Consider the following 12,614-nt stretch of genomic DNA (forward strand, 5'->3'; position numbering starts at 1 on the left):
TTGTCTCTGAGGCATTGTGGTATTGTATTAAGATCTCTGTTAATTGTTTGTGAAGAGCAGCCAAGGGTGATTCAGGCTCTTCTTGGTGGTTTTTTATCATTCGCCCATTGGTGGAGAAGGAAGTGCTGGCTCTTGCTCAGTAAGTGAAGTTGCAGGAGGTGTGGGTGTACTTGTATCTTATGGGGACTGTTGCTGTCTCCCATTCAGTTAGCCAAAAATTAGAACTGAATAACCATCAAAAACTTAAAAGCACATGGACAAAAAATACACCATGAAATCACACAGGAACAGTAACCCAAAAAAGAAAAAGGGGAGAAAAGAAGAAGAAAACAGGAAAACCTGCAATATCTGGGGATAGGGCACTAAGAGAAAAAAGGTAGAGAAGGAGAATAATGAGGAACAAAAAACAAGGAATGGGGTTAACAACTAGAAAAAAAATGAAAAAAAGAGAAAGTAAAATTTTATTCAAGAACTGGGAAAAGGAAAAAAAAAAAAAGTGTAAACTAGGACCTTTTCAGTCATGCAAGTCTGGAGAGTTTGGGGCGTTACTGGAAAGCAGAACCTCTTCTTAAGCCCCTGGAATCTGGTAGAGTGCTGTCTCTTTAAGTTATCTCTAGCTGCTGGTTACATGTTGATTTGTTTTCTCTTGGTTTTATGGTTAAATATTTTGAAAAGGTGAAGCTGGAGTATTTTATTTTATTATTGATTCAGGTATGTTGGGTCGCTATGCTGTTTTCTTTGTGATGGTGGAATCACTGTGTGGAATGTGGATATGTGTTTCTGTTTGTCATAAAGAGGGTTTAGAGTTCGAAGTGGGAGGTTTTATGGTAATTGGCTGAATATGGTTTCTTCTATTGAAAGAATAAAGTTATTGGTGGAGAAGTTGGGAGCAGAAGAAGGAAACCTTGGTGTTGCTAGGGTCGGTTTCTAGGGCTTTGCGTAGTTATTTACAAGACCGTGGCTCAATCCCAGGAAAGATTCCCATCATTAGGGAGTCTCAACCCTCTGCCAGGCTCAGGCACATTCAAAGACCCTTCCTCCAAGAACCCCCAGCGCCAAAGAGCCGATCCAAGGCAAATTCCCAGAACCACACTCAGCCGCGGCCCCCTCTCTCTCCCCACCCCATCTGCCCGTGGCACTGACACAATCCCACCAGCCTGCTAATGGCTCTGGGGTTTGTCTGTGAACCCTGCCCACCTGCTTCCCAAAGATGCGTGCAATTTCAGCTGTGTTGGTGTCAGGGGAGTACCCGCCAGCAAACTCTGGTCCTGTTATCTGTGACAAAGGTAAGCATAATGTCTCCCAAGCTGACCCAAGCCCACCCAGTGACCCGCTGAGAGGAGAGGGAGCTTACCTCCCTGTCACAACAGTGATCTCTCCACCTGAGCCTCAGCAGTGGTGTGCACGCCCATCTGCACCCAGATGACCCAAATCACCGACAAAATCAGGTGCTGGAGGCAGATCTCTGGGGCTGCCTGCTGGGACACTGACAGAGGGTGTCTTCTTTCCTGGCTCACGGGGATCCCAGGTAGCCATCCTCGCCCACCAGTCAGTGACCGCCCCAGGGAAGTTTCCAATGGCCTCTCTTGGCTGCCCGTCCATCCTCCACCAGGTAGCTCTTTCTTAAATAATCTCCCTGTGCCTTTCCTCTAATTCTGCTCTTCTGTGTTTGGTACACTCTGATTCAGTGAGCTGTTCAGAGCACCAAAATCCCTAATTCAAACTACTGTACTTAGTTTTTCAAGCACTTAGATGCTAGAGGGAAATAGCGTGGTGCTTACTGATGAGACTCCATTTTGAATCTTCCCCTTTTAGTTTTTTTTTTTTTTGGTAGCTGTCCCTTCATTAGAGAGTTCTGGTGGTGCTGTGGTTAAAGCAGTGGGGTGCTAACCAAAAGGTCAGCAGTTTGAATCCACCATCTGCTCCATGGGAGAAAGAAGAGGCAGTCTGCTTCTGGAAAGACTTACAGGCTTGGAAACCCTACAACACAGTTCTATTCTATTCTATAGGGTCACTATGAGTTGGAATGGACTCCATCATGATGAGTTTAGTCCCTCCATATAAATCAGTGACTGTGATTGTGAAATGAATCTGAATTTATCCAACCTCTTGGATAATGTGTCAGTCAGTAGACATTTATGGGGTACTTATTATGTGCACAAAGATGTACTTTGTGGCATGGATACAAAGTAAATTACTAGTTCTTTTTCTTTATTCTCCCCAACCCCAAGTAGCCATACTTTGTTGTTGTTGTTGTTATGTGCCGTCAATTCAGACCCAACTCATAGCGACCCCTCCTTGAGTTTCCAAGGCAGTATCACTACGAAAGTAGATTGCCCAACCTTCCTTCTGAGGAATGGCTGGTGGGTTTGAACCGCCAGCCTTCTGGTTAGCAATCAAGTACTTTAGTTGGGTGAATAAAACATGCATCCATGAAGCAAACCCTAAACTGGATGATCCAGCCTGAAAGTGTGATAAAACACTAAGGCCAGGAGAGCCCACTGTGAGCTAGACTAGACAGAGAAAGTATTACCCAAGAGTTGGAATGTGAGCTGCTCCTTGAGAAAGAAACAGGTAGAGAAAAGTCGGGATAAATTTTCATGCTGAGAGAAGAGTATAGATCTGAGTGTCTCAGTGTCAGCACTGTTAATATATGGGGCCAGATAATTTTTTGCTGTGGGGCTTTCCTGTGCATTGTAGGATGTTGAGCAGTATCTCTAGCCTCTACCCACTAGATGCCAGTAGCAACACCCTCCCACTTCTAACCCTCCTGTTTTCCCAACTCCTCACTTTACCTCCCCACACTCCCTACTGGTTGTAACAACAAAAACATCTCCGGACATTGCCCAGTGTCTCTACCAAACCCAAAACCAAACTCACTGCTGTTGTATCGATTCGACTCATAGTGACCCCTCCTTGGGTGGTTTCTGAGGTGGTATCTCTACGGAAGTAGATTGCCCAGTCTTCCTTCCAAGGAGTGGCTGGTGGGTTTGAACCGCCAGCCTTCTGGTTAGCAGTCAAATGTCTTAGGCACTACGCCACCAGAGCTCCTGGAGACAAATGCTTCCTCATTTGAGAAGCACTGGTGCAGACAGAATTGCCAGTGGGAATGCACATTTCTTTCTCAGAGGTAGTCAGCAGGATTGTTGTTGTTGTTGTTGTGTGCCGTCGAGTCGGCCCCAACTCATAGCGACCCCTCCTTGGGTTTCCGAGGCAGTATCACTACGGAAGTAGGATTGCCCAACCTTCTTTACAAAAGAGTGAAATGAGATTGAGTAACCAGGACAGACACAGGCTGTGCGGGACCTTGAAACCTAAATCTACAACTGGGAGTCACAGTAGTTCTTAAGATGTCTTGCAAAATAAAATTGATGTTTTAAATTTAACTTCACAGAGCATAAGAATAAAGTACCATCAGGAGGAACTGAATGCAGGAGGATCAGTTAAGGAGTTGGTATAATAACCACATGTAAGTGTTGATGGGTAGAGTTGTAGTTACATCTTTGGAATGAGAAGAAAATACTAAAGGGTGCTTGAAGAAAGAAATGTTGAGTCTTTCTATCAGATTGGGGATACGAGATGAAAGCAAGGAAAGAACTAATGGTGAAACCAGCGCCTCTGGTGAGGGAGATACATAATAAATTGGATGGGAAGGAGGGGGCACTTAATGAGTTTAAACCTGTAGACTGTTTGGAATTAGCATAGGAAAGGAAGTGAAAGTTCAGGGTGGGGGATGGATTTGGAAGCTGTGGAAACACAGAACCCTGAAATCTCTGTGGCTTAATGAAATAAAAGTTTAATTCTCACCTGTTACACTCCACCATGGGGTGGGAGGCCAGGGGTCATTTAGGGCCCCAGGCTTCTTACATCTTATCGCACTACCATCTTAAACAGGAAATTTCCAAGGTAGTTGCAGAAAGGACCTCATGAGATCTCCTAGGAGATTTTAGAGACCCTGAAGTGATACACATAACTTCTGCCCACATTCCATTGTGCACCAGACTAAACTGGAAAATCTAGTTTATGAATGTCCCAGGAAAAGGAAAAAGGATTTGTGAGAAGCTAACCAAACTCTGCCATGGGACTTGCCCACACACATCCAGGAGTAAGAAGAAAGCTATAGTAGTGGATGAGTTCATTGAGGATAGAGCAAAAATCAAAGAAGGAAGAGTTTAAGGCACATAAATAATAAATGGAAGAAGAGGATCCAGCAAAAGATTCAGAGATTTTGGAGAGATTGGAAGAGAACCTGCTTTGTGTAGGGTTAAAAGTGGTGAGAGGAGAGGTAAATTACTATAAGGAGGGAAATGTCTGATTTGCTAAGACTCTTGCTTTGGGGGACAGTCAAAGAGCACATCCGGACAACTGGAAAAGGATTTCTACATCTACACCCTACCTCAAAATCATCAGTAGCTTATCCTGAGTAATCTGAAACCCCAAACTACTAGGCCTGCCTTTCAAAGCCCGCTTTGCGGTGGCCCATCTTGTCCAGCCCTCACCACCACACCCAGGCACTCAGTAGACTCCAGTCACAGTCACACAGGGTTGTTCATCATGCCCAGATCTCTCCTTGCTCTCTCCCATCTTCCTGACTTTCCTTTTACAGCTTCTTCCACCCATCAAAGCCCTAGTTTTCTATAAGCCAAAAGTCAATCACTGCACCACCTAGGAATGAAACGTTTTCTGATTTCCCCTGTCAATATCAGCCTTCTTCTGCCCCACCTTCCACTAGCTTCTTGGTCCTTTCTCAACGTCAGCACATGGGACCATCCACCTTGTATCAGTTATACATTCATGTGACTTCTCTCTTGGTAAATGATGGATTTCTCAAGTACCAAACTAGGGCCACTGGGAAGTACAACCCCAGGACCACCTGGACAACACCATAATCTATGTCAGGGGCTGGCAAGCATTTTCTGTAAAGGGCCATATAGTAAATATGTTAGGCTTTGTGGGCCATATGATCTCTGTTACTTGTCTCTATTTTGCCATCTTAGTGCAAAATCATCCATGGACAATAGGAAAATGAATGGACCTGGCTATGTTCCAATAAAATTTTATTTACGAAAACATGGAGTAGGCAGGATTTGACCTGCTAGCTGTAATTCCAGTTTACTGGTGTCCCTGGTCTATGTGAATGGCATTGGCTGGAGCCCAGTGTGAATGGGGTCCCCTGGAGTATCATCTGGGAAGTCCTAGGTGGGAAGAATTTATTTACTTCTTAATTATTCTTGTGTCTCCCATCCATTCCACCTCCCATTAGCACCTATAGTACAGTACTTTGCAAACAGTAGGGCTTCAGTGATTGTTTCTGTTTTTCTGAATTAAATATGCCCAGAAAGATATAACTCAGTGAGTCACAACAGCATTTTGAGAGCTTAATTACTTTTGTAAAGTATTTTGCAAGTTTGTACTAAAGTAGTTCAAGAAAGGACCATGTAAGCCCAAGAATCATAAAAAGAAAGTGACAGAGGAAGATGTGAGCTAGAAACATCTGAGGATTAGCAGCCAGAGAGAAAGGAGCTGACATCAGAGCTGTGTAAAAGCAACAAAAAGGCATTTCAATCCTGAGAGACCAGCACAGAGGGACATCACATCACATGTAATAGATGTCTCACAACAACCTCTAAATCCATGTGAATAATGCATTTAATGCTGGCACTTCAATACGGGAAAGATGTTCGTGATTTGGAGGAAACTCAGAGCCCAACCAAAATGATTAAGAGACTGAAAGGATTCATTTATGAGCAGCTATAAAAGAAGCCAAATACGTGCTCGGCCTCCTGATGCCAGAAAGTGATGGGGAAAATTTCACAAATTACTGAATGCTGTAAACACTAGGCAGGAGAGAAATCACTGGTCAGCTGTACTGGACCTAGCTCTTGGTATGGACATAGCTCAGGTATTGACAAAGTCTCTCATTATTGGGTTTTAAAACATTTATGGGGCATCTGAATAATACATAACTGAGAATGCTGTAATTGGTAATGTTGTATTATCACAGGAGAACAGGATTGTTCCAAAAGAGCAAATACAAGACAAATTATTGTTTATTAAAAAAATAAGTATTCCAGGAATGCTAGGTGTGTTGAGATAATAAAAACAGATTAGATTAATGGACCATAATAATGGAAAAACAGCCAGATATTTCCTTCTTCCCTCCCTTCCTGCCTGCTGCCTTCCTGCCTTCCTACCTTCCTTCCATCATTCAATGGTCCACACATCTGTCCATCCATCCATGCATCTATCCATTCCACATATCTAATGCCTACTTACTGTTGGCCAGGTCCTGTGCTGATGGTACAGGGAGTAATACCACACAAGGCCTGTCCTCAGAAGAAAAGCTTACATTCTAGTGGTGGGATGGGGAAAGCTGGTGGACAAAGAGGGACACAAACAAGTGTGATACTGAATGGTAAGAGTGCAAGCAGAAGTGGCCCTTAATCCAGATGGGAGAAAGGGGAAGCTTAGGGAGGGTTTCCAGGAGAGCTGGCATCTGAGTCATGTCCTGAGGATTCTAAGAAGGCTGCTAATCAGAAAGAATGGACATAAGCAACCCAGGTCGGAAGAGGAATGTATTCAAAGGGCTGGAGATAACAAAGTATTGAACCAGTCTGAGACTAGCTGGTAATTCAGACTCACTGAGACAAATCATCTAAGGCAGGTAGTGACCTTGAAAATAATCATTGGAACATATTTGGATTGTAGGAAATTATTATTTTCCTTGTGAACTTTTCTATCTCTTCCACAATTTCTCTATTAACAAAATCACACCCTAATATAGTCAAATAATTACAAACATTTATATAACACTTACTATGTGCCAGACACTATTCTCAGCACTATATATACATTAAGCAAATTTATCCACATAACAACTCTATGAGGTAGGTACTGTTACTGTCCTTATTATACAGATAAGTAATCAAGGCAGAGAGTGGTTAAGAAATTTGGCAAAGTTATCAAGAGTTTCTTACTTAAGCCATCTCGCTCCAGAGTCTCTGCTCTTATCCCTCTGTGATGCTGCTTTTCTTAGTCAAGAGCCTATTTTCATCTCATTTGCTCCCATAATCAGAGTCCCTGAATGGCGCATTGCTTAAAGCACTTGTTTGCAAACCAAAAGGTTGGTAATTTGAGTTCACCCAGAGGCACGTTGGAAGAAAGGCCTGGTGATCTACTTCTGAAAAGTCAGCCATTGGAAACCCCATAGAGCACAGTTCTTCTCTGACACACCTGGAGTCACCATAAGTTGGAAACAACTCAACAGTAACCAAAAATGACTCCCAAACTCCCCATCTGGAATTCTTTTGAGAATGCATGTTCATAGCAGCAAAACTTACAGTAGTCAAACAATTTTTAAAATAACCTAAATGTTCTATACTGCTGAGTGATAAATCATGGCATGGACCATTAGGCAAACATTAGAAATATTAGTTGCTGTTAGGTGCCATCAAGTCGATTCCAACTTATGTTGGAACCCTATGTACAACAGAACGGCACACTGCTTGGTTCTGTGTCATCCTTACAATCATTGCTATGTTGGAGTCCATCATTGCAGTCACTGTGTTAATCCACCTTGTTGAGGGTCTTCCTCTTTTTTGCTGACCCTCTACTTTCCTAAGATAACATGATGAAAGTACAATGAAGTCTCCCCATCCTAACTTCTAAGGACCATTCTGGCTGTATTTCTTCCAGGACAGATGTGTTCGTTCTTCTCGCAGTGCATGGTATATTCAATACTCTTCGCTAACACCATCGTTGAAAGGCATCCATTCTTTCTCAGTCTTCCTTACTCATTGTCCAGCTTTCACATGCATATGAGACAATTAAAAATACCATGGGTTGGGTCAAGTGCACCTTAGTCTTTAAATTGACATTTTTGCTCTCTAAGGGTCTTTTGCAGAAGATTTGCCCAATGCAATACATCGTTTGATCTCGATTGCTGCTTCCACAGGGCATTGATTATGGATCCAAGTAAAATTAAATCCTTGACAACTTCAATCTTCTCTCTGTTTATCATGATAAATGGATAAACTTTATAAAAGGAAGTTAAATGACATGAAAAATGGTCAATATAAAGGTCAAGAAAATGTAAATCCTCACAACTGGACCAATAAACAACAATAAGATAAATGGAGAAAAGACTGAAGTTATCAAGGATTTTATTACTTGGATTCATAATCAACACCCATGGAAACAGCAGTTAAGGAATCAGACATTGTATTGCACTGGGCATGTCTGCTGTAAGGTACCTCTTTAATGTGCTAAAGAGCAAATATGTCACCTTGAAGACTAAGGTGCACCTAACCCAACCCATGGTATTTTCAATTGCCTCATATGTTTGTGAAAGATGGACAACAAATAAGGAAGACTGAAGAAGAATTTGAATTGTGGTGTTGGCGAAGAATACTGAAAATACTATGGACTGCCAGAAGAACGAACAAATCTGTCTTGGAAGAAGTACAGCCAGGATGCTCCTTAGAAGTGAGAATAGCCAGACTTCATTTCATGTACTTTGGTCATGTTGTCAGAAAGGTCCACTCCCTGGAGAAGGATATCATGCTTGGTAAAGTAGAGGGTCAGTAAAAAAGAGGAAGACCCTCGATGAGATGGATTGACTCAGTGGCTGCAGTGATGGGCCCAAGCATAGCAAATATTGTGAGGATGGTGCAGGACTAGGCAGCATTTCATTCTATTATATATAGGGTCACTATGAGTCGGATCCAACTCAATGGCATCTAACAACAGTAACAACATAAAGGTCAAGGGAAAATGCAAGATACAAACTGCATGACTCTAATGGTGTGTTTGTGTGTGTCCAGAAAGGAAATCCACTAGTCAGACCGAGTTCCAATCTTGGCTCTGACATCGACTAGCTTTGTGACCTTGGACAAATTAGTAACCTTTCTGGGCCTCTGTTTCTTCATCAGTAATGGTAATAATATATTTATCATAAGCATTAAAACAATTAAGACACGTGAAGAGCTTCAAATATTGGCTGGCACCTGCTAAGTACTCAGAACTGTCAGCTCTCATTACCAATGATTTTTCTTTCCATTTTTTTTCCCATTGCTTTCTATTTTAAAAAAATAAAGAACACATATTTTTATAATCAGGAAAACTAGGAAACCCTTTTTAGAAATTAGAACTGGAAGTGCACACTCAGCTGTCAGTTTGATAAGTGTCCACTGTAGGCTAAGTTCCAATATGGTAGAATTTATCCACCCCTTATATTTAAAAAAAAAAAATAGTAAGTTGAGTGAGATGAGGGCATTTTCCATTTCCAATAAAAAATTTGCTTTCAGAATCTGTCTTATCAGATTATGAGATGTACTAAATGCTCAGCCAAACATTAAAGGGGTTAGAAAAGTTTTATTTTAACCAGATACCTTCCCACAGGCTAGAGAAAGCCCTGATGTTTTACTTTGGTTGAATACTTTTGAATTGTGACAGTTTTCAATGATTTAAAGCTCTCTTTTCAATTAGCTAGGCTCGATGGATTGATGGGAATTGGAATTTGTTTCTGGAAAGGCCCAAAGCCACACATAGTTTATTTCTCATCCAGGTTTTAAAACTACCTTTATTATATTGGTTTTTAAATGTTAGGAAAAAATAGAAGGGAATGAGCAGTATTTTACCTCAAAGTTTTGTTTTATTTCCTCTTTCTTTTCAGTGGAAGAAATTATTTTAGTTGTATTTGGAGCTGGCATCAGGGATGAGACTACTTGAGCAGGCTGGCTGTCTTGAGAGAGACGGAACAAGTGCCTGGGCTGGGGAATTGGGGCCTTTCATAGCACTGTCCAGAAGCTCGAAAGGGGACTTGATGCCTTGTTAAGCACTTTCTTAAGGAAAGGCTAGAAAATCCTTGGCCATTCAGCTGCTCAGGCCATTAGGAACCTGGTCTCCCTGCGAGCTTTCATGGTGGGTGCTCTCTCCTTTCAGGTGTCCTACGTGAAAGCAATTGACATCTGGATGGCCGTGTGCCTTCTGTTTGTCTTTGCCGCCCTGCTGGAGTACGCAGCTGTCAACTTTGTCTCCAGGCAGCACAAGGAATTCCTGAGGCTCCGAAGAAGACAGAAGAGGCAGAATAAGGTACAGTGACCATCCATACAGACAAAGTCAGGTGAAGCCTGACGTGGTTGACCAGGCAATGCAATCTAGAAAACAGAAAGCTAAGGGTTTTGTTCGTTTGCTTTAATCTTGATTTTTCCTCCTCTATTGAATCACTGCTCAGGTTAACCCTTTGAAAAGTCAGGTAAGATTGTCAGATTTAGTGAATGAAATATAGGGTACCCAGTTAGCTTTAAAGTTCAGATGTTGTTGTTGTTGTTATGTGCCGTCGAGTCGGCCCCGACTCATAGCGACCCCTCCTTGGGTTTCCGAGGCAGTATCACTACGGAAGTAGGATTGCCCAACCTTCCTTCCGAGGAGTGGCTGGTGGGTTTGAACCGCCAGCCGTCTGGTTAGCAGGCAAGTGTCTTAGCCACTATGCTACCAGAGCTCCCCCAAAGTTCAGATAAGCAATAAATAATTGTTAGCATGAGTATGTTCCATGCAAAAGGAGACCTGGTGGCACAATGGTTAAGAGCTCAGCTGCTAACTGAAAGGTTGGTGGATCGAATCCATGCAGCAGCTCCATAGGAGAAGGACCTGGTGATCTGCTTCCATAAGGGATCACCGTCTAGGAAACCCCAGGGAGCAGCTCTGCTTGGCCATAGAGAGTCACTACAAGTCAAAATCAACTTGACAGCACAGAACAACATGTAATATTTGTAACTAATAATGACATACTAAAAATGTTGTTCATCTGAAATTCATATTTAACTGGGTGTCCAGTACTGTATCTGGCAACCCTAATCGGGGATATACACTTAATCTGAAAAAGTTACTTTAAAATCCTGGCTGTTTTGAATATTGATAATTTATGTGCTTATGTGGGTATGACTGCGTGTGTGCTGACTTGATTGACTTCATTCACCAATTGCTCTGGGTTTATGTAAATAGTGTCCTTGCCCATATAGACTGCAGCTTTATAAATTCAGCAAGACTGCTCTCATTGTCTCTGCTTAAACTTTAATGCAAAGACCTAAACGTTACACCATCCAGATGTCTAAGGTTTGAAATAGCTCCAAATCTCCAATTCACTGGTTCCCAAATTTATCTGCACATTGAAGTCTCCTGGGACCTTTCACAAACCCCAAATGTAGGCCACAACCCACACCAGCTAAATTACAGTCTCAAGGTAAGATACATGGGTCAGTATTTTAGAAGTTCCCCTGGTCATGTCTGTAGGCAGATGAGCCTGGGAACCACTGCTCTGTTTCACAGTGCAGTCTCATAGAGGATGATAGAAAGCTTGAACCTGTTTCAATTTCAGACTTTGGGAGAGAAACATTACTTTTGACTTGGGCAATGCTAAGGCCTCTAACAATATAGCTAGAGAATTGAGGTTAATATTTTGCACACAATAGATGAGAAATAGTTTTCAAAATCTGTTCTCCTCAACAAAGGTAAGTTAAACTTGCTGGGAAATCTTTAGCTATATGCTAAAAAAAAACCCACCAAAACCCATTGCTATCTAGTCAATTCCAACTCATGGTGACCCCATGCATTACAAAGTACAAGTGCTCCATGCGGTTTTCTTGGCTGTCATCTTGACAGAAGCGGACTGTTAGACTTCTCTTCAGAGGCACCACTGGGTGGGTTCAAACCGTCAACCTTTGGCTTAGAAGGTGAGCACAAACTGTTAGTGCTACCCCTCAGGGACCTGTCAGCTGTATGCTCCTCTGAGTAAAAATAAGAATGTTTCATTGTCTATTTTAATACTTCCAAATAACTAGACATTCAGTGGCATGTTTGTTGTGGCTTTGTTTACGTGGAGGAGCCCATGTATATGAGCTTAGTGACTCCTTCCTGACTGTATCTACCACGCAGACTCCTGCACACATATCTGCACTGGGAGAGGGAAATATAGTATTGTGCCAGCTTCCCTGGACCTTTCTCTTCACTGCTTCTCAGGAACATTTTGTCCTGCTGCAACCTAAGACTCTGTAAATCTTCACCCAAATCCAAAAAAAAAAAAAAAAAAAAATCCAGTATTCTCTTGGCCACACATTATCTTTGAGTATCAATTCTTTCTTAATATTCTCCCTTTTGGTGCACACCACATCTTCAACCTCCTGCACAGAAGTTAAGCACACAGTGGCACAAGTTCAATGTCACCAGGAAATAACAGTACAGACATATCTCAGAGATATCGCGGGTTCAGTTTCAGACCATCGCAATAAAGCAAATATCACAATAAAGCTAATAAAGCAAGTCACGAAGATTTTTTTCATTTCCAAGTGCATATAAAAATTATGTTGACACTATACTATAGTCTATTAAGGGTGTGGTAACATTATAAAAAGTTTTGAAATATTATGAGAATGACCCAAATGTGACACAGACATGAAGTGAGCACATGCTGTTGGCAAAATGGTGCCAACAGAGTAGCTTGACACAGAGTGCCCACAAACCTTTGACTTGAAAAAAATGCATTATACGTGAAGTGTAATAAAATGAAGTATGTCTTGTGTTAGATTGTGAGGGTGTCTCAGCACATGAATAGGACA

General features: G+C 42.0%; 1 protein-coding gene across 1 annotated transcript in view; it reads left to right on the plus strand.

The window, feature by feature from the left end:
• GLRA2 (glycine receptor alpha 2) overlaps nt 1–12,614 on the plus strand; it is a 296,757-nt gene that overhangs the window by 207,529 nt on the left and 76,614 nt on the right. Inside the window, exon 8 of the mRNA XM_007952827.2 lies at nt 9,943–10,092. Coding sequence (XP_007951018.1) covers nt 9,943–10,092 — 150 coding nt within the window. The remainder of the gene's footprint in view (nt 1–9,942; nt 10,093–12,614) is intronic.

This window comes from Orycteropus afer, unplaced genomic scaffold (genome assembly GCF_000298275.1).
Source record: "Orycteropus afer afer isolate SDZICR_OR568_19922 unplaced genomic scaffold, OryAfe1.0 scaffold00360, whole genome shotgun sequence".
NCBI lineage: Eukaryota > Metazoa > Chordata > Mammalia > Tubulidentata > Orycteropodidae > Orycteropus > Orycteropus afer.